General features: G+C 34.6%; 1 protein-coding gene across 1 annotated transcript in view; it reads right to left on the bottom strand.

Moving 5' to 3' along the window:
* Nucleotides 1-23,796, bottom strand: part of LEKR1 (leucine, glutamate and lysine rich 1) — a 225,032-nt gene that overhangs the window by 17,575 nt on the left and 183,661 nt on the right. Inside the window, exons 10-12 of the mRNA XM_015131868.3 lie at nucleotides 15,915-16,008; nucleotides 3,832-3,996; nucleotides 402-701 (exon numbers count right to left, since the gene is read on the bottom strand). Of these exons, the coding sequence (XP_014987354.3) occupies nucleotides 402-701; nucleotides 3,832-3,996; nucleotides 15,915-16,008 (559 nt within the window). The remainder of the gene's footprint in view (nucleotides 1-401; nucleotides 702-3,831; nucleotides 3,997-15,914; nucleotides 16,009-23,796) is intronic.

Here is a 23,796-nt window from a genome sequence, read left to right as displayed (position 1 = left end):
GTAAAAACCTATGGTAAAATTGTATTTAAAAGACAGTCTAATTTTTTTTTAAGTATGCAGAAAGTGCTCTAAAAGTTTATTTGCCAAAGATTTAACATTAAAACAAATAAGACATAAACATATAAAAATTCCTAGTCTTAGAGGCTTAAAATAGTTATTTGCAAGAAAGAACTGGGTGCCGAGAAAACTTTTAGAGATTATGTAGTTTAAGGGAAAGCCAGGTCTGGAGAGGCTAAGTGACTGCCTAAAGTTAAGGACAGAGCACCAAGATGTGACTTAGGTCAGACTAACATTCCAGGGCTCTTTCCAGGAAACTAAGCTGCCTTTCACGTTTTTGTTTGTTTGTTGAAAGAACATGTGCTCTTTGATTAATTGCAAAGGTACCACTATCTGCTTCCTACCTCTTCCTGGGACTTGTTAAATTGCTCTATCAGTTGTGTTTGAGCCAGCATTACTCTTTTCAGTTCATCTGACTTCTGTTTCATTTCCTTCCTCAAGTCTTCGGAAACTGAATCATTACTGTCAATTTCCTTCTTCAAGCGAGATTCAAATTCTGCAACCAAATTTTTAAGATTTTCAATTTCTTTTTCCTTTGACTCAGATTCTTCAGTGTACCGAATATGGGATTCATGAAGTTTTTCTCTAAGAGCGGTGACTTCCTGTCTTAGATCTCTTGTAGCGCCTGTGATTAAGTCAGATATCTGTAAGATAAATCTCATATTAGTTTGTAGGCGATAGTTTCTAGGTAACCACAGAATTCTTACGGTTTTTAAGAGGTTTATTCTCATTAATCAGTGTACTCACTTGATCAGATGAAAACAAACCCATGACATGCAGGCCTTCAAGATTTTCTTTTTAAAAGACTAAAACATTTATTTTTCTACTTAAAACAGTATCACATTAATCACTTGGGAATTTTTGGAAATATATAAATTTCTGTGACTATATTAAGCTACAAAGGATAGGACAACTCTTTTTTTTGAGACAGGGTCTTGCTCTGTTGCTAAGGCTGGAGCGCAGTGGTGCAGAGGTGTAATCATGGCTCTCAGCAGCCTTGACCTCCTGGGCTCAAACGATCCTCCCAATTCAGCCTCTCCAGTAGCTGTATCACAGACTCATGCCACCAGGCCTGGTAATTTTTTATTTTTTGTAGAGATGGTGTCTCTCTATGTTGCCAAGGCTGGTCTTAAACTCCTGGGCTCAAGCAATCCTCCTGCCTCAGCCTCCCAAAGTGCTGGGATTACAGGTGTGAGCCACTGTGCCCAGCCTCAGTTAAAGTCTTGACAAATAGATCAAGGGCCTGTCTGGACCTAACTAGGTTGGCTTTGGGATCTCAAAATGCCTGATTTTTGGGGAATGCAAGGAGGAGAGCGCTAAAGTTATACTTTACCCTAAGTATACCAATAAATTTTTCTTTGACCTATTTTTTTTCTTTTTTGTAAATAATGGCGGGAGGAACTCCAGATACTATGCCTTCCAGAATAGTACTGCCCAACAGAGCTTTCTGTGGTGGTAGAAATATTCTATGTTATCCAATATGGTAGTCACTAGGCACATGTGGCTACTGACAGTGCTGGTAAATGTTTAACAACTGACTCTCAAAAAAAGAAAAAAAAGCAATATTTGTATCTAATTTCTAAGTACTCTAACCATAGCTCTCAAAAAAGAGTATTGACTATTGAGCACCTGAAATAAGACTAATGTGACCAAAGAACTGAATTTAAATTGTATTTAATTTTAATTAATTTAATGGAAACTTTCATAGCCACAGGTGACCTGAATATTCTGAAAATGTACTGCTTCTCAAGGTGGTACCTCTAGATAAATGAATGAGAGAATAATTTGGAGAAGCTTTTCTTCATAGCATGAAAGTCTTTAGAAAGGAAAAGACACTTATTTTCTTTCTCCTTAAAAAACAAAACAACAAAACAAGAGCTGCTTCTAATGGAACATATCCTTATTACTTACGCTCAATTATTGTCATGTTATAAATATTAGCACAACAAGAAACTAGCCCACTAAGAATCTGGAAAACATTCACAGACCAAGGTTCCAAGGACTTTGTGAACTATTACATAAAAAGAGTTGTGTATCCAAAATTTGTTTCAAATGTTAAATTTACAGAAAGAATAACTTGTGTGAGAAGTCTCTTCACCATAGTTCATAATTTTATAAATTAATATTCTATTATCTTCAATTAATCCAGGAGGGAAGAAGGTCACTGTCAGGTCTGTACAGTGGTTTCCATCACCCAGAGGAGAGCTGACATTGAAATAAAGCAAGTTATCCTTGGGAGAAGAGGTTCACATAACCACAAATATGTTTTTATTTTTTAAAAGGCAGTCAACATTTAAAGATCAGGAGGTTTCACTTACAAAATGTGGATTTATGACTTCTTTTGAGAAACTGTAACATCTGGCAAGTTCCAGCTTGCCTGTCTGCGTTCTCCTGCTGATGGGATCCTGAACCACCCAGGGCTGCAACAGCAGTCACAGAGTGAGAGGAGGAAGAAAAGGGGAGACTCAGTGGAGCCTGGGGCATCAGAAGCCAGGAAGCAAGAGGTGAGAACCCTCTAGGGGAGGCAGAACCTTGGGGGAGCCAAGGCTGTAAGCTTGTGGCACATGCTCCATTGCCCCAGTAGGATTTCACTTACAAAACTCAAGTTCAAAGATAAAAATCACTACAAATTTTTTTTCTTTTAGAAAAGGGGGTCTCACTCTGTTGCCCAATCTAAAGTACAGTAGTGTGATCATAGCTCACAGAGGCCTTGAACTCCTGGGTTCAAGTGAACCTCATGTATCAGCCTCCCAAGTAGCCTGGGTATTAACTGGTATGAACATACTACAGGTATGAACCATCACACTAGGCTAATTAAATCTTTTTTTTTTTTTTTTTTTTTTTAAATAGAGACAGAGTCTTGCTATGTTGTCCAGGCTGGTCTTGAATGCCTGGCCTCAAGTGATCCTCTTGCCTGGGCCTCTCAAAGTGCTAGGATTATAGGCATGAGCCACTATGCCCAGTTAGCTTATTAAGAATTTCAAGGTAGTACCTGCAGAGCATTACATCCAAAGCATGAGACCTTTCTGAGTGTGGGACCATGTGCTATTGCACTGGTTGTACACATGTAGCTGGTGCTGCCTGTTGTTCACAATGGACTACTGAAATGGATGTACCATACCTCCTGTACACAAATGTAGAAGCCATTAGGTCTTGTCTGATGCTTAATTAACACAGACTCTTTATGCATGTATTCAAAATGTTATTTCCACACTAGGTCTTGATTAATACACATATGCACATACACACTCTACACTCAAGTCCTATAAAAACAGGAAAACTTTAACAAAACCTTTAGTATTTAGAACATACTGTTTAAGAAATTTAGGGAGATGTGATTACATTTTTAAAATATTTCTCTTCATTCAGAAATGTTGAGAATGAAAAATATCTGCAATGAAAGGGTATATGCTTTAGTTGTTGGGAAATTTTTAATTATGTAAAATACCTCATTATCTTTTGATGTTGGATATTTGAGGTGTTGAAATATCTAGCCATACTAATTTTTAGTCATATAGTTTATGATGTTTAAAAAATAAGTTTATTCCAGTAGAAAAAATCCATACATAGCTAGATTACATGCTTGTATAACTTATCTCAGTTATCCATTCTGGAGAATTAGCCAAACCATCTTACCTGCCTGGCTAAAACCAAGACACAGTGACCATGAGTGAAAGCTACTGGAATCATAAATACTGTAGTGTTCTAAGGCGAAATATACAACATCTGCAGTTTCAAATCTGTTAAATAATGATGAACGTCATAATTACAGACCTTCATTTGTAGTTCCTCTTGTTCTTTCTTATACTTTTGGATTATATCTTGGTGTTTTTCTTTTTCAATATCAAGTTGCAGTTTTGTTTCTTCCTTAAAGAGAAGAGCTTGCTCTTCAAATTCAACCAAGTGTTGGGCCCTTTCCTTGGCAAGTTCTGCTTCAATCTAGAAATGGCATTTAAAACACAAGTAAAACCATTTTACCTTAAAATAAGTACATTAAGCTTATTTTCAAACTCTAAGTTTTAAAATGTTCTGACATTAAATTTTTAATTAAACTATTTTTAAAATTCTAAAAAATTATGTGACTTAAAACTTGGGCCAGAAAAACTGACCTTGTGCCAAATATTCCACCACCTTCTAAGACCTGAAAAATTAGTAGAGGAGTTAGAACCATATGACAGTTTTCAGAAATACTAAAAGCTTAGTTACCTGCTCATTTATACTGTGAACTCAGTCCTTGCCAGCAACTCAGAAAATTAAAGTTTTTGTTTTTAAGCAGATTTTGAGGGCTTTAGACTAAGTTCTGCTTAAAACTCAGAGGGAATACAAAGTACAAATGTTGATTTTTCAAGTGGCCCTTTCTTGATGGAGGTCATAGAAAGTTTTAGAGTCACGGATTGTCATTTTAATGTGACTAAAGTGGGAAGGATGGTTAAAGGAAGAGTCAGTAATGCCCGTACAGATGGTCTCCAACTTACAATGGTTTGACTTCTGATTTTTTGACTTTATAATGGTGAGAAAGCAATATGCATTTTCAGTAGAGACTATACTTCAAATTTTGAATTCTGATCTTTTCCTGGGCCATTGATACACAGTATGATACTCTCTTGGGATGTTAGGCAGTGTCAGTGGGCTGCAGCTCCCAGTCAGCCATGTGCTCATGAGGGCAAACAACTGATAGTGTACAGTGTATGTACTGTGTTGCCAGTATTTTTTAGATATTGTGTTTTCACATTCCATCATGTCTACAGAGTACCCATTTTTGACTTACAATACCTTAAATTTATGATGGGTTTATCGGGATGTAACTCCACTGAAAGGTGAAGAGCATCTGTATCCATACTTTGACTCAGATAGCATCATAATGCTAGAAGGGACCTTAGAAATCCCCTAATTCAATCTCTCATGTTTCCAAGAATTGTGGAAAGAATAAGCAAGAAATCTGGATGCAGATGAAGTTGAGTTTAAATCCTGGCTCTTAATCCTGGCTCTGCTACTTGCTAACTGAGTGATTTTGAGTTTGTGACTGTAACCCTTCCTGGTAGGGTTATAACTAGTTCCCTTAGGGGTTGTTATGAGGATTAAAGGAGGCAAAGCTTCTTTGTAAAGCTCTAACATGAGTAGGAATTTAATAGTCAGTGGAGAGTACTTCCACACTCTGACCCTTCAGTCTCTACTACTGACTCCATACTAAATGACTGACTGCTGGGTGCCTCACACCTCCAGAAACCATAACTCACTCCTTCCCCAGAAGGCATTTCCATTTTCAGACAGCACTAAGCATTAGGCAGTTTTTCCTGTAGTTGAGCCAACATCTCTCTCCATGTGGTTTTTAGCCATTGGTTTTGGCTCTGCCTACTGAAACAGGAAAGAGAACAAATCCATGAGTACTGGAGTAATTTACTCCTGGGAGTTCATCTAGAGAGACTGGAGAAGGCAATCCCAGTGACAGGCTGGCTCTGGGCTTACACTGTGCCAGGATTATAAACTCTAAGAAAGGGTAAAACCAGGTAAATCGGGAGAAAAACTCACAACTGATTGTGACTGTGTGATTTAGGCCACCAAGACAAGGAAAGAGATCAACCTAAATTTCTCAAGGGAACAATGAAATCAGGGTACAAGGACACAAATTTTGCTAAGAAAGTTAAAGGAAGTCCTTTACATTAAATAAAATACTAGATGGAAGACTAGCCCCAGTGTGGGGTCAATTGGTTTTATTGTACTGGGTATAAGATTGAGCATCTGCCTTAAGGGAAAGTAATTATGTTTATACAGTATTGGATTTTAGCCCTTTCAAAATAAACTTCTGAATTGTTTGGGATAATAGGCTACTGATGATCTTTTAGCAACATTACAGAATTACAGAATTACTCGGATGGGCTGCTCTCAGACTGCTGAAGACAAAGGAAGTCTCAGGGGCACTCAGAAAAAAGGAAGACATTCTTTTGAATTTCAGGTACGTAAATCCACTTTGCCTCCTGGTAGCCATTTAGATAATTCACAGGTGCCTCCAACGAATTGTATGACCCAGAAATCTTGTAACTACACTCCTCCCATAGCCTGTTTCTCCCCCTTATTTCAGGACACAGCTCTACCATTCATCTAGTTACTCAAGTCAATAACTGGAACATCATCTTTCACACCTCTCTCCTTTACCCTCCCCACCCAATCCAACACAAAATCCTGTTCATTTTACCTTCAAAAGATGTTTTGCATCCATTTCTCTATGTCTCAACTTTCATCAGCACTTCCCGATCACCTAGTTCTGGCCACCATCACTTCCTGACCGGCCTCACTTTCACTCCTGCTTTGCTCCAACCCATGCTACGACACACAGCACAGTATTCTTTACAAAGTATAAATTAGATTTTTAAAATTCCTTCTTCGTGGTTTCTCAAGGCATTAATATATCAAAACTCCTCTATATGAGCTTTTACAGGGCCACTACTAGCCCATATGACACCTTTGTGTAAACTGACAAAGCACCCCTTCCTTAGATGAAAACAGTCTCATGCCAGGCATAGGACTTGATGAGCAGAGTACAGGCTAGATTCCAGCTCCCTTTGCTGCCTTGGCCTGGTGCAGGCTGCAACTTAAACACTGTATATGGTGGCAGTCCTGGATTCCTCCAGTCTGGCTGCCACTACTTTTCTCATTTGATCACTGTGCTTTGACCACACTGGCATAGATATGTCAAGAATATATGAAAAGAGAAACCAAATGTAAAACATTTGGAAAAATTGGAAGGCATAATATTAATATAAAAGTCAATAATCAATAACATTCAATTATTAATTATTAATAAATAATAGTCACATAGTTCTCATTAATAGTAATCAATAATAAGTGAATAATATAAGCATTAATCATTCATAAGATGCTCTGAGACTATTAATAAAAAAGCAACAAGCTATTTTGAGAAGCTCAAGAAAAATGTGTATTGAGGTGCTAAGATATCAAGTATTTTTAAAAATCTTGTGTGGTTAATTAGTAGAGTTCAATAGCTATTTTAGGACAAAACAACATCTTTCCAAATATGGATTGATTGCTCAAATTAAGACAGTGAGAATATATGCAAACTTGGTGGAACAAGACAAAAATTAGATGACAGAAGGACTTTAGAAGAACCTTTAAAAAAGTTTTCAAAAATTATTATGGAGATGAGGTCAATTAGAAAATCAGCAGGGTTCCTTTGATGAAGTTGAAACGAAGTATTCAGGGAAGAAAAGGTGATGGCTGATGGCTTGAATGAGTTGAATGTTTTGTTTTACCTGAGTTAGAAAGCAAGATCTTCTTGCCCCTGAACTATTCCTTGAACTACTGTAGGTAAAGAGACAAAACAAGGAAGGAATAAATATACGGACAGTGGGAAAGAACAAGCACTGTAGACAAAAGGGAGAAGAATGATTGACTATTGCTAGCTTGATTTTTAATTTGCACAGTCTGAGAAGGAGAAGCAAAGTGATGAGCTTCACATGGGATTTCAAACATTTAGGAAAGCTGCAATGGGATGCTAAGAGCCATCTGAATGTGTTGACAAGTTAGCACAGAGAAATGAGATTACTGGTTCCTTCATGATCTGATTAGTTTGAACAAAATGATGAGCCCATAAACACAATGATTTGCTTAAGGGGTGTATTATTTGCCTTTGAGTAGGTGCATTCATGCCAACTTGCCATGTTTTTATTTTTAAATGTTGATAGGAGCTGATAATTTAAAATATTTTAGATGACAGGAGTGATGTTTGAGCAAAATGAATAAATTTGTTGATGGCGTACATATAAAGCATGAACCACTTTGTACAATAACTAGTAGTAATTTTGATAAGGAGAAAATTATGATTTCTAAAAAAGCAGGAGTAACATTAACTTAAGATTCACACAAAGTAAAATCAATTATTACCTTTGTACACATCCTAGGTTTTAATTATTTTTGTTTTTTATTTATCTATATCCTCTTCTAGCTCAAACTCCATCTCCTTGGTGAAGGCCTCCAGATGACTCCAGAGCATTCAGAGCATTGTTTTTAAATTTCTTTTGTATTTGTTGTTAAAATGCATAATTAGTATTTTATAAAATCTGTATCTAATACCAATATGCAAAATACTGCCTTTTCACTATTTTCCAAGTGAAATATTTGTGGTTGACTTTGTTATTATCATTTTCTTATTGAACATGGAGCCAAACACCATGTTTGACCATTTATTACTCAATGATACCTTTAAAACCAATAGGAATTTTAGTTGCCAAAGTAGGAATCAAATAATTTGCTTATGTTTGATATGCATATATAATTTTTAAAGATATATCTCCTAAAATAAATTATTATACTATTTTACAAAAAAAATACTGATTGCAAATTATTACAATACTTCAGATTATTTCTGAAATAGCTACTGAATAAATAATAAAAGCAGATGATTATTCAAAACAGAATTTGCAGTTGAAAAATGAATGCTAAGGAATCAGAATATGTAGGCTGCAGGTCAAATCCTGTCAAGAACTGTGTGAACTTAGGATGCAAGGAGAGAATGTTCACTGAGTAAATGAATACAAGCTAGGGTGGTATGGTATAGGACACTTTCTATATATTAACTCTTTTAATTCTTACAACAACTCTGAGAATAACATATACTAATAGAAGTATTACTCCCATTGTCTAGATTAAGAAATAGGTTCAGAGAAGTGAGTAACTTCACCAAGATCATAGAGCAACTACAAGGTGGAAAGGATATGTATACTTAGGTGCTGCTGGTGAACTCCATAGCTCAGTGTGTTTAGTTTTCTTTTCATGTAACCTGTCCCCTCCACCCCTACATCTGTACAGCATAGTGGGCTCAGGGAATGGACTTGGTATTTATTTAGTTTCAAAATATTTGAGGATTGTCCAGATCTGCTAATGATTTCTAATTTTATTTCATTATGGTCAGAGAAAATACTTGTCGTGAATCCTTTTAAACTTATTGAGACTTATTTATAAGCCAAAATATGTCGATTTTGGTAAAAGATCATGTGCACTTGAGAAAAATGTGTATTCTGCTGTCAAATTGAGAATTCCATACATATCATTTGGGTCAAGTTTGTTAACAATATTGTTCAATGTATCTGTTAATAAATTTATACCATTTTCCATTGTATAAATCCTTACTCTTTGGCTATTTTTCTATCAATTATTGAGAAAAGGAATTGATATCTTAGGCTCTAATTAGTGAATTTATTTCTCCTTACAGTTCTATCAGTTTTGCTTCATGTATTTGTAAGCTCTGTTATTAGGTGAATGAACATTTAGGGTTATTATGTCCTCCTGGTGAACTGACCCCTTTGTCATTATTAAATATCTTTCTTTAATCCTAGCAAAATATTAAGTATTCTGATTTCTTTGCTCTGAAATCTACTTTGCCTGATAGTAATATAGCTACTCCAGCATTCTTTTTTTTTTTGAGACGGAGTCTTGCTCTGTCACCCAGGCTGGAGTGCAGTGGTGCCATCTCTGCTCACTTCACCTCCTGGGTTCACGCCATTCTCCTGCCTCAGCCTCCTGAGTAGCTGGGACTACTGGCACCCGCCACCACACCCAGCTAATTTTTTTTTTTTTTTTGTATTTTTGGTAGAGATGGGGTTTCACCGTGTTAGCAAGGATGGTCTCGATCTCCTGACCTCGTGATCCACCCGCCTCAGCCTCCGAAAGTGCTGGGATTACAGGCGTGAGCCACCGCGCCTGGCCTCCAGCTTTCTTTTGATTTGTGTTTCCATTTTTTACTTTTAATCTATGGTGTCTTTATAGTAAAGTGCATTTCTTGAGAGCTTATTTAGAAGTTCTAGCAGGGGAGGAGCACAGCTACTCATATACCCTTTACAGAAGAATGGTCCTCCTCTATCAAGGAAGGTCATCCTCTTCCACCAGAACACGTGCAGCTTCAAGAAGGTCACATGTAAAGCAGTAAGGGAGGATGGGGATACCTGCTTAGCCAGCCAGATCAGCCAGATCAACCCTGGCAATCAACAGGGTGTGATAGATGTCACAGTCAGATCTTCCTCACATCCTAAAGTACATTTCTTATAGGCAACATATAGTAAGGTGTTGCATTTTTTATCCAAGATAAACATCTCTGCCTTTTTAATAGAATATTTAGACCAGAGCTTAGCCAACTATGGCCTACAGACTAAATTCAGCCATGCCCATTCATTTGCATATTGTCTATGGTTTCTTTTATATGTTACAATGGCAGGGTTGAATGTTTGTGACAGAGACTGTATGTCATACAAAACCAAAAATATTAACTAACTGGTCCTTTATAGAAAAAGTTTGCTGATCTCTGGTTTAGATCATTTCCATTTAATGTGATTATTGATATAATTAGCTTTAAATCTACTATCTTGCTATGTTTTCCATTTGGCCCATCTCATATTTTTTCTCTTTCCCTTATTTTGCTGTCTTCTTTAGGACTGGTATTTAAAATTCAATTTTGTCTCCTTTATTGGATTATTATCTATATTTTAGGGTTTGGAGAATATGTCTTTAACTCAATACAGTCTACTTTCTAATGATATTATCACTACATATATTGGATAAGAATCTCACAGTAATAATATATTTCCACTTCTACCCTCTCAGCCATTGTGTTATTATTGTCATATATTTTGCTTCTATGTTATAAATCTCATCAATTATATTTTTAAAAATTTAAATAATGAAAAAAGACCCATATCTTTACCCACAGTGTTACCATTTCTGGTTTTCTATGTTCCCCTGTGTAGATCCATATTTCCATCTGGTATAGCTTTCCTTCTGACTAAACGACTTCTTTTAACATTTTTTATAGTGTGGGTCTATTGGTAATACATTTTTTCAGTGCCTTTTGAAGGAAAGATTTTTTCACTTGGTATGAATTCTAGGTTGACAGCTTTCCTCACTGCCCCCCTAACCTTCTTTTAGTACTTTCAATCCTACTTTTTTTTGCTTGCATTGTTTCTGATTAAAAAAAAATCTGCTGTCTTCTTTCCTCTCTATATAATGTCTTTATAAAATCCAGTTGCTTTAAAATGTTTCTTTTTATTACTGTTTTGGACAACTGGATTATAATTTCCCTTGGTGCACTTGGTTTCTTGTGCCTGAGGCTTATTGAGCTTCTTAAAACTATGGGTGTTTAGTTTTCATTAAATCTGTAAAACTTTCAGTCATTATTTCTTCCTTTTTCTTTTTGGTTCCCTCTTCTGTCTCTTGTCCTTCAGGAATTTCAATTACAGATATATTGGGCCTCTTGAATCTGTCTCATGGCTCACTGATATTCTTTTTGAGTTGTTTGTTTGTTTTTGTTTTGGAGTCTATCTTGTTTTATTTAAAAAGACTTTCTATTGCTGCATCTTCAAGTTCACTAAAGTTTTCTTCTGGAATGTCTATTTTGCCATCAGTCCAATCCAGTGTACTTTTAATTTCAGATAATCTAGTTTTCGTCTCTCAAAATTCAGTAACTGGTCTTTTTTATCTTCCATTTACTTAACATGGTCAATTTTTTCTTTAGCTTTTGGGTATATGGAATACAGTTATCATATTTGTTTTAATGTTTTTTCTGCTAATTCTCACTTCTGCGTTAGTTTTTATTTACTGATATTTCTTTTCATTCTGGGTCAGTTTTTATTTACTGATATTTCTTTTCATTTTGAGCCCTATTTTCTTGTATGTTTCCATGGATGGCAATTGTTCACTATATGCCAGACATTGTTAACTTACTTTGTTTGGTGCTAGATATTTTTGTATTCCTATGAATATTCTTGAGCTCTGTCCTAGGATGCAGTTAAGTTTCTTGAAATCAGCTTGATTATTTTAGGTCTGCCTTTTAAAATGTATTAGGCAGAATCAAATCAGCATTTCATCTAGGCCTAATTTTTCTCAACTTGTGATGCAAGACCCTTTTGAGCACTCTACCCAGGGCCTTATAAATTACAGGTTTTCCAGTCTGGCTGATGGAAATGCAAATCACTGGCAATGTGTGAGTATTCAATACTCTCTCTGACTCGGTCTGTCCCTGGCTTTGTGTGCTTTTCCCACATGTACACTTTGACCATAAACATATGCAAGGGGGGACTCTTTGTAGATCTCCAGTGTTCTTCCTATGTGCAGCTCTCTCTCCTGTGAACACTATCCGTGAACTTTAGCCACCATGATCTCCCAGGACTCTGCAAGGTTTCCTCAACTCAAAGAATCTGACAGGCTCAAACTGGATTCCAACTCCCTGCACCATGACCTGAAATGTCTTTCAGGACACTAAGTTATAGCAATCACAGGGCTCACCTTGTTTGTCTTCTGTTTCCAGGAATCACTGTCTTTCATTGCCAGATGTCCAATGTCTTGAAACCATTGTTTTCTATCTTTTCCTCACTGTTTTATTTGTTTTAGGTAGGAGGGTAAATTTGGTCCCTGTCACTCCATCTTGGCCAAATGCAGAAATATAGAACTTTGTATTTAGATACATGGAAATAGATTCTCAGCTCATTTCCTGCCTTTATAGCTTTAGTAAATTACTCAACTTCTCTAAGTCTTTTTTGTAATGTGCAAAATGGAAATAATAATGTCATAATAATGAAAATTACATTATTAATAGAGACAAATTTTGTTTCTAGATTAGTGGTTTATGAGATGATCTCTGCTGGCCACTCCTGACCCAAAATTTTCAGATTTTATTAATTCAATTTCTAAAACTGCATTTTAAAAAATATTAAAATTAAAGCATGTCCTCAATATTCCTCTGATCTATGTTTATTACACATAAATTAAAATTGATATTTTATAAATAACATCTGTGTCACATTTTGTATGTCAGAAATTATCCCTTTTAATTTCAATAATAGCATTCTAAAATACATTAGGAATTATTAGGTCATTTGGTTCTTCAATTTTGAAAACTAATTTGAGATTTTTTTTTTTTTGCCTTTCTTCAAAATTGAAAATTGACTATTTCTTGAAGTAAACTGTTCTCACCTGCATTTTCACTCTCAATCTAGTTGCTTCTGTCAAGAAATAAGGTTTTTGTTTGTTTAACTACTGGTTTCTCAAAAGCTCTATGTAGTATTTTAAATGAGGTCATTAGTGCAATTCTAAAATGTTCTTAAGTGTGATGTCTTGATGATAATCTAAGAAAATATTTGCTTAGAATTTGCTTATTGCACTAAAAAGTGATAGTGATTAAATAATGTAAGTTGATTATATAAGCAGTGTGGCTATAGGATTTTTTAATTACAAAATTTTAACTAAATAGTAACAACATTGTACATTTAAAACCAATTTTAAAGGTTCAGCATGCACATTAATTTGCTTTCTTCAAGTAGTAATACTTAAATAAAAATCCATGACAATTAGTAAATATGTAGTTATTTAAAAATGTGCCATCCTTGTCACATAGCAACTATTGATCTTATTATGTGCTTTTTACATACTCTAAAATAATTAAGCACAGACACAAATTGCTATCTACTTTTTTGCATGTTAAAACCATTTAATCTATGAAGTTTATTTTAATATGTGTATTATATATTTGTAAAAAGAACATTTCATTCTTTGGCAAAGGCACAGTGACCCAAGAAAGAGATGACAATGTCATATTAATGATTCTCCTTTCTCATGAGAAGACTTTTAGATAACTTTTTATTCATAGTCTCAATAGCTAACATAGCCAAGGCATAATTATTAGTCCTTTGCTTTCCTGGTCTGGATCTTGATTTACTGCTAGCTAAATTATAACATTTATTAACAAGAAGTCATGTTCTTTCAACCAAATGAAATGACCATTTATACTATAGAAAATTATACATGCCAAAATACCTCTGCAATATAATTAATTCATTAGAAAGATATCATGGTCCTAGCAAGAACTTATAGAATATTATATAGAATTATTTTTACCACCAAATTAACTTAATAGCATAAAGCAAGAACATAAATGCTTTTATATGTCAGATGCTAACACTAACTTGTTCTACTCTGTTAGCACCTCAAGACAGGGTACAGTGAACAGAAGTACTAGAGGGGATCATAAACAGAGACTTTTTCTCCAGCAAAATGTATTCGAAAACCCCTAGTGGGGTATGAATATGGAGATGGGAAATTTCTACAGAAGCAAAAGCAGGAAAGTTTACTCCATCATATTAAGAGAAGGAGCTCAGGAGTTTGAGAAGCGGAATGACTCTGAACCTCTATCCACATTAATTCCATTAGTAAAATTTCTGAGTCAAAACATGGGAAGTTTACAATATCTCGGTACATATTGGCAAACTGCTTTCCAAAAAGGTTGCTTTAATTTCTAGTCCCTTAAAGAGTAGGTATGAGAGACGATCTCACTAGATCTTAACCACAGTGTTAAACTATTCTATCAGTTGGATGGATAAACAATCTTTCATTGTTCTAATTTGAATATTTTGGATTATACAAAATAGGGCTGATAATCTTCTTTTTCAATTTTTACACATAGATTGGTAAGAATAGGGAAAGTGAATAAGTGCAGACCTGTTAGTTGAATACCCTGAGGCTAATTAAAATAAGAAAGAATTAAAGAAGCTGGGCCTCAGAGAAGAAGGAAAAGAAAAGGCTTATGCTACAAAATAAAACAAAATAAGAATGAGACACAAATAGCAACATTAGTCCATATTCTCCAATTTTGTTTTGGTCCATGTGGTACTATTGTTACAGTGATCATTTTTACTATATCCTGACTGTGTACCCTGATGGAGAAGGGAAGGGGTACTTATTTTTAGAGGGCTACTGTTGGCTGAGTATGGCCAACTGTTTGAAGACTGGAAATGAAAGCGACAAATTTAAAATTGTCCTGAGCCAGCAAGAATACCTAAAGGGTTTCAGTATGCTGGATGGTAGAGTGAGGGATTCCTAGTAGAGATGTTAGTTTGAAGGAGGCCACTGCTTGTTGCCGAGGCTACAAGTTATGGGGTTCAATCCCCAAGGAGAAGAATCTGATAAAACCCAAACAAGTTGTCGGGACTTCAGTCAAACAATCTGAATTTTGGCGACCAGCTCCATTTCTAGAGGAAAATTTAAGGCATAATAAGAAAACTAAGGCAGAAGGCCAGTGCTAGGCATAGATACCAGTCATGGAAGAGAATAAGTTGGGAATGCTTTGGGTCAGTGTGTAGAATATGGCCCAGGGATCAATCAAGGAGTACTGGAAGTTTATGGCAGAAAGATGACTGCTTTTAACTCAATGACTAGAGCTGTGGATGACCTGAGAAGGTACGGACTAACAATTTTTAAAATATTACTTTTATTATTTAAAATTATGAAAGTAATACCTATTCATTGTTGAAACTTTGAAAACTACAAAAAAGACCAAAGACCAAAACCAATGCAGCTTTTTTTCTACTTTAACAGCAAACATTTCTCTGTAAATACTAGCAAGCTAAATGCTTATTCATTTTACTTTGTCAGGGTATATATGTCAAAAGTCCAAAACCAAATAATTCTAAGTCATTTTCCATTCTTTCATCTTCTCATAGGAGAAGAAGAGAAGTTGTAAGAATTATTTCCCTGGTCTTAAGAATATGATCAAATGTAGATTGTGACAGTTGATAAGGAAATAAGAAAATATTTAAAAGCAAAAAGATATGCTTTTGCATGAGAACCAAGAGCTATCTTACAAGATTCCAAAATGTGTTATCATTGTTAATTTTTCATTATGTTGTCTAATATTTTGGAAAAGACACATTCCATAAGCATGTCTGGTCTAGGAAATTCCAGAAGGAATCAAAAGTGTGCATAGAAGCAAATAAATCTATCTGGAAGAGTCTTCTGACAAATGGTCAGAATTTTTAAAAAGCAAATAGGTTGCATGCTGATGAAAGCCACGCTACCATTACCTTCTCCTTCCAGTTATCATCACTCAGCAGCTTCTGTCTAAGGGTTTCTTGCAGCTGCTCGATGCTTTTCTGATGTGAAATCAGCATCAATTCCCTGAAAATCATAAACCCGACAAATGAGTCAATAATTACCCCTAACACAATTCCTAAGTTGTAGTTCCTGGGTCAGAAGATATTACTTCAAAACTTAGTCTGTTTATTTTCTTTAGCAGTATATATGCTGCTACTACATATCATTTTAACTATTAACAGCAATTTACAAGTGCTGCATATATGGTATTTTTTCCAGGCTTAATTTTTGCTTAATAAGTAGTAAGATATTATTTTGGCAATAAACACTAACAACATATGCAGAGTCACAAATACAATAAAATGCCTTCTGGCTGTTCATGTGTGCAAAAAATAAAATAAAATGTTACAAGTTGTGGTTCAAAAAGTATATGACTAAATTCTAAAATAGCACCAGACAATATTTGGTTTCTTTAAAAAAGGAAAATATGTTGGGATATGCCATTAAGCCAATACATGTTAGCAGTTCCTGTGAAATTTTCTTTTCTTTTACTTATCTCAAATATTGATAGGAACAAACCAAATTAAGTAGAGAGATGTGTGATGTCAGGGATGCAATATAGCATAAAACATATTAGAAATTTGAAAACATAAAGATCACTTTATTATCTTAATCCACGTAAGTAGATCTTCATGCTTAGCTTGTGATCCTCTGGATGGAAGTAAGGACAGGAGGAAATTCAAGAGAGAATTTCACAGGGGCACTGAAATTAAGATAAAAAATCAGTAGTAGCAGCAAAAGTATGCTTATTGATCAGGGACCCTTCCCTCTTGCATGATCATTATGATTCTTCTTATGTTTATGTATGTGATTCTTCTCTATTGCTCATTCATTCTCCTAATCCTTTTGTTTTCCATCATCACTCTTTTCCTTTTAGCTCTGACCCTCCTGCAAAAACCTGTGACTTTCATTTATAATTGCGTGTTCAACATCTCCACCCTAATGGTCCATCAACACCAAAAATTTTATACATCAAAAACCAAATTAAATATAATCTCCTACAATCTTTTCTTTCCTCCTGACTTCTGAAAACCTTCAAGGGTCATTTCTGAAGGTTCGAATCATCTCTGACATTTCCTTCTCTCTCTTCTACCACAACCATACAGTAGCAAGTTCTACATAGTCTACTTCTTTGGGGTAACCTCAAACTATTTCCTCCTTTCCTAATACCAAGACCCAAGATAGGCAGAAGAAAGTAAAAAATATCAGAGTTGTAATCAATGGAAAACAGAAAAACAATAGACAATATCAGTAAAACAAAAATTTGTTTCTTTGAGATCAATAAAATAAACTTCAAGGTAGACTAATCAGGAATAAAAAAGAGAAGTCAGAAATTACTAATATCAGAAATAAGAGTGATCATACTACTACAGATCCCTCAGATATTAAGATGATAATAGAGAAATATTATGAGCAGCTTTATAATAAATATTATGAACAGCTTTATGTCATTAATTTTGACAACTCTGATGAAATGGACAAAATATTTTAAACAACCAACAAAGTTCACTAAAGAAGAAATAGATAACATGAATAGTTGATAATTATGGTAAGTTTAATTTACTATGAATGTTCTAAACTTATATGTGCCTATTAAAATAGCCTCAAAATATATAAAGCAAAACTTGATATAACTGTACAAAGAAATTCTTAAATCCATACCTTAGTGGTAGAATCTACCACAGATTTCTCAGTTACAGACAAATCAGCCCAGGACCACCACATATGCCAATGGAAGTGTAAACTGCACAACTCTAGACTGCTATGTGAATGTCTTTGCTACCGTTGTGTAATGTAGCAATCCAGGGTCAAGCAAATAAATAGTTCATTAAAGATACAGGAGACTTAAGGTTCATAAGACAGATTTAAGGTTCACATCTAGAACCTTGTAAACAATTAGTGGATAAATACATCATTATTTTCCAGCTCATATGGAATTGACCACTTCTAGGACAAAGAGTAAGTTTTAGTTAATTTCAAACAATGGTTATACTATAACCTGCATTATTCAATATGGTAGCCACTAGTTTCATGTAACTATTGAGCAGTTAAAATGTGGCCAGTTCAAGTTAAGATGTGCTATAAATGTAGAATACATACCAATTTGAAAATTTAGTACAAAAAATCTAAATACCTGTGATAACATTTTAAGACAATTACATATTTAAATAATATTTTGGACAGTTTGGGTTAAATAATTAAAATTGATTTTACTTGTTTATTTTTAGTCTTTAATGTGGCAACTAAGCATTTTAAAATTACATATGTAGAAGTATAACATAATACTTCTACAGAACAGCAATGTGATAATGTATATTCCATGAAAACAAAGAAATGTCTGTAACAAAAGATAAATAGCTTCAGGTATTTGAAAATTTTTAAAAATGTATTTTTGAATAGTTCATGAGTCAAATAAACATCACAATTGGTATTTTAATATCCTTCGAACTGAACAATAATGAAATTATTAATTACTATCAAAATGAATGGAATAAGGCTAAAGCAGCATAAATTGTGGTATACCTGAACATACAATATAGATGAAGAAATGAATAATCCTCAGCTACATGAAACTTTACAAACAAATCCCAGGAACATAATATTGAGCACAAAGAACAAATTAGAATGATACATATGGAATGATTTTATTTATGTGAAGATAAAATACATGCAAAATCTAACATTGTTTAGGAATACAAACATGCTTGGTAAAATTATATAGAGAAACATGGACACAATAGATGTTATCTGTAGGTTTTTGTAGCTGCTCTTTATCAGTTTTAGGAAGTTTCCTTCTATTCCTCATTTGTTGAGAACCACAAAATGCAGGCTGGTGGTCTTCTCTGAGGAAGGGGCGAATGAGATGGAATTGGGGAGAAGCAAAAGAAAACTTCAAAGATAATGGTAAGGTTCTTTTTCCTAAACCGTGTGGTTGATACACAGATGTTCACTGTATTGTAGCTCATAATATTTGATACCTATGTAAACCTTCAATGTATCTACTCAAAACTTATAAAGAAAAACAATTATTGATATAGCCAGAGCACAGAGTAGAATGTGCACGTGGAAGAAAGAGAATTCAAGGTAAAAACCAAGGTGAAGGAATGTGCAGGTGACTTGTCGGTCTCTCTCTTGAGTGGTGGGGTTTACTGTGCTCTCTGAACAAGGCAGTGTCATCTAGCCCTGGAGATATAGAGGTGAATTAGGAAGGAAGAGTCACTGTTCAAACTGTGCTCAAAATCCAGCAAATGTAAACAGGAGATCTATTAACGTGTGAGGCAGACCCAGCAGGCTTGATGCTTGCACATTAGTCTCTAGGCTGGAAAAATGGAAGTGAAACAAAAGGAATAAAGAATGAAGACAGCAAAAGTGAGAATACATTAAAAATTTTATTCAGGGCTTTCTTCCAAACATCTGGCCATTCCTGTCTCCTTTGCAGAGTCATCTTCCTCTAATGTAATCTAGCTGATGACAGTTCCCAAATTTTATCTCTAGCTCAGATCTGTTCCTGAGTATCTGATTCTTGTATCCAACTCTCCACCTGACTGTTTTACTTTATCTTAGAAACATCTTAAATTTAACATGTATATACTCTCAGTGGCTTACAATACCAAAGTTTATTTTTCTTGGATTAGGTGTTATCTCCTTCCTTGCTCCACATTTTGGGATATAGCCCAGTGAGCAGCTCTTACTTGAGAATGCTATTATTGTGGCAAGAAACAAAACAAAACAAAGCCAAAACATAGAATCTCTTAGAGCTTCTACTTGGAACTGGTATATATCACTTCTCTCACATTTCAATGGCAGAACAAATCAATTGACCAAGTCTGATGGCAATCAGGTGTGGATAGCATTGTCCTCTCACTGGGAGGTGCACTGTAAGTCACCTGACTGGCACCAATGGACTCCATCACAACTCTGAAATCCCACAGGAAACCTACCCTAAAGGACGGAAACATTTCTTGCTTGGACTGTGATTCTTTTTACTGACAGTAATTTCTAAGTTCAATTTTTGCCATAGCTCCTCCTAGCTTTCCTGTCTGAAATGTGCCTCTTTTTCATTACCTGGCTTGGCCACGTCTGAAGAAGCTATTAGGTTTTGCCCTTGAGATACCAACAGCTTTATCAACTTCCTTATGGTCTGTAGATGTTGGTGGGTGGTTAAGGGGGTTGCCTCTTTGTTTATTTATTTATTTATTTGAGACAGAGTCTCGCTCTGTGGCCCAGGCTGAAGTGCAGTAGTGTCATCTCGGCTCACTGCTAGCTCCGCCTCCCAGGTTCACGCCATTCTCCTGCCTCAACCTCCCAAGCAGCTGGGACTACAGGCACCCGCCACCACACCTGGCTAATTTTTTTGTATTTTTTAGTAGAGACGGGGTTTCATCGTGTTTGCCAGGATGGTCTCAGTCTCTTGATCTCATGATCTGCCCGTCTCAGCCTCCCAAAGTGCTGGGATTACAGCCGTGAGCCACCACTCCCAGCCGCCTCTTTGTAATCCAGGCCCTCTCCTCCAGGCAATCAATGCTTTGGTTTCTGTCACTATAGATTAGTCTGCATTTTCGGGATATGTAGATATATTCTGAAATACTGTATATTCTGAAAATATATGATTCTGAAGTCATACAGTATATTCTTTTTTTGGTCTGGCATCTTTTACTCAGCATATTTTAGATTCATCCAGGTTGTACCTTATTGATAGTTCATTCATTTTCATTGCTGAGTAGTATTCCATTGTACAGATACACTGCAATCTGTTCATCTATTCATCTGTTGGTTAACATTTAGGTTGTTGTATATATTTTGGCTATTACAAATTAAGCTGCTTTCAATATCTGTGTACAAGTTTTTGTATTGATATATGGTTTCATTTGTCTTGGGTAAATACATAGGCATGAAATGGCTGGGTAACAAGATAGGTATACATTTAACTTTTAAAGAAACTTCCAAACTCTTTTTCTAATAACTTGTACTATTTACCCACCAGTAGATTATAAGAGTTCAAGTTCCTCCATATCTTTGTAAACACTTGATACTTTCAGGTTTTAAGTTTTTACATATTCTAAAAATGTATAGTAGTATCTCATTGTGGTTTTAGTTTGCATTTCCCTAATGAGTAATGATACGGAGCATCACTTTATGTGCTTATTTTATTGGTCATTTGCATATATTTGGTGGTGTCTATTCAAGTCTTTTGTTCATTTTTTATTAGGATGTTTATGTTCATATAACTGAGTTTCTAAATATCATTGTATATTATAGAAAAACTCCTTTATTATATAGATCCTTTGCAAATATATTATTCCAGTCTGTGGTTTTTATTTTCATTCTCTTAAAGTGTCTTTTGAAGAACAAGTTTTTAATTTTGATGAAGTTGAATTTATCTCTTTTATCTGTTGAATGTCATTAATTTTTATGTTAAACTAATCATATACTCTTATGATAAACTCCACTTATTCATGATTTATTTCCTTTTTATATGTTATCTTGATTTTAGCCCCTTCAATTTGCTAAAATTTTGTTTAGAATTTTTATATTAATGCTCATTAGAAATGTTGGTCTGTTAATTTTCTTGTTATGTCTTTGTCAGGTTTTGTTATCAGAGTAATACTGACTTCATAAATTAAGATGGGAATTGCTCTTTCTTATTCAATTTTCAGGAACAGTTTGAGTATAAATAGCATTATTTTTTCTTTAAATGTTTGGTAAAATTAACTGGTAAAACCTCTGGGCTGGAAGTTTTCTTTGTGAGAAGACTTTAAATTACAAATTCAATTTCTTTAAAAGATATAGAACTATTCACGTTATCTAATTCTTCTTTAGTGAGCTTTGGTAGTTTGTTTAAAAAATTTTGTCCATTTCATCAGAGTTGTCAAAATTAATGACATAAAGCTGTTCATAATATTTATTATAAAGCTGCTCATAATATTTCTCTATTATCATCTTAATATCTGACAGATCTGTAGTAGTATCATCCCTCTTATTTCTGATATTAGCAATTTTTGACTTCTCTTTTTTATTCCTGATTAGTCTACCTTGAGGTTTATTAATTTTATTGATCTCAAAGAAACAAATTTTTGTTTTACTGATATTGTCTATTGTTTTTCTGTTTTCCATTGATTACAACTCTGATATTTTTTACTTTCTTCTGCCTATCTTGGGATTTTTTTCCCTCGCCTCTTCTTCTAATTTCCTAAAGTGGAAGCTGATTTTTTTTTTTTTTCACATAGACATTTGTCCCTAAGTTTTTCTTTGGTGACATCCCATAAATTTTGATGTTTTTATTTTCATTTAGTTCAAAATACTTTCTAATTTCCCTTTTGATATTTTATTTGACCACTGTCTTATTTAGAATTGTTAAATAATTTACAAATATTTAGGGGACTGTCCAGATAATTTTCTGTATTTGATTTCTACATTAATTACACTGTGAGAAGAGAACATACTGTACTTTGTATTATTTAAATCCTTTAAAATTTCTTTGGTTTTATTTCATGTCCCAATTATACAGTCTGTCTCAATGAGTAATCTGTATAACCACGAGGGGGAAATGTGTATTCTGCTGTTGTTGGGTGAAATGTTGTATAAATGTCAATTAGGTTAATTGATTACAAAGTTCAAGTCTTCTATAGCCTACTGATTGTCCTATTACTTGTTTTATCAGCTATGAAGAGGGGGTATTGACATCTTTAACAATAATTGTGAATTTGCCTACTTGGAATTCCATCCAGCTTTTGCTTCCTATATTTTTAAGGTCTGTTATTAGATGTACAAATATTTAGAACTGTTATGTCCTCCTGATGAATTGACCTACTTATAATTATAAAATGAACTTCTTTACTTCCAGTAAATTTTTTTGTTCTGAAATCTACTTTGTAAACCCATTACAGCTTTCTGATTAGGGTCAGCATGTTAGATCTTTTCCCATTCTTTTATTTTTGACCTCATATGTCTTTATATTTAAAATACGTTTTCTGCAGGCAGCATATATCTAAATCTTATTTTCTTATACAATCTGATAATCTCTGCATTTTAATTAGAATGTTTAGACAATTTACATTTAATTTAATCATTGATACAGTTAGGCTTAAATTACCATTTTGCCATTTCTTTCCTATTTTTCCCATCTGCTTTTTCTTCTCTTTCCCTTCTTTCTGTTTTCTTTCAGATTTTGCATATTTTATGATTCAATTTTATCTTATTTGTTGGCTTATTAGCTATAGCTCTTTGTTTAGTTTTATTTTAGTGGTTGCTATAGGGTTGATAATAGATATTTTTAGCTTATCACAGTTGTGATAGGCTGAATAATTGCCTCCAAAGATGTCCATATCTGAATCTGTGAGTATGTTTCCTTATATAGGAAAAGGGACTTCGTAGACGTGATAAAGTTAAGGATCTTGAGGTGAGGAGATTAGTTTGAATTATCTGGATGGGCCCTAAGGGTAATTACTAGGGTCCTCTTATAGGAGGGATGCAAGAGGGTTAGTGTGGGGGAAGGTTATATGACAATGAAACAGAGATTGGATTCATGTGGCCAGAAGCTAACGAATGCTGATAACTTGTAACAGATGGAAGATGTAAGGAATGTCTTCTCTGGATCCTGCAGAGGGAACCAGTCCTGCTGACACCTTGATTTTAGCCCCTTAAGATTCATTTGAACTTCTGACCTCCAGAACTGTAAGACAATAAATTTGTGTTATTTTAAGTCACTAAATTTGTGGTCATTTGTTACAGCAGCAATAGGAAACTAATACAACATCTTCCTATAAGTGATACTATACAGCTTTAGCAATAATATGAGAATATCATGACAGT

Source organism: Macaca mulatta, chromosome 2, assembly GCF_049350105.2.
Source record: "Macaca mulatta isolate MMU2019108-1 chromosome 2, T2T-MMU8v2.0, whole genome shotgun sequence".
In the NCBI taxonomy this organism is placed as follows: Eukaryota; Metazoa; Chordata; class Mammalia; order Primates; family Cercopithecidae; genus Macaca; species Macaca mulatta.
Note: the sequence above shows the minus strand (reverse complement) of the source record. Positions and strands in the feature narration are given on the sequence as shown.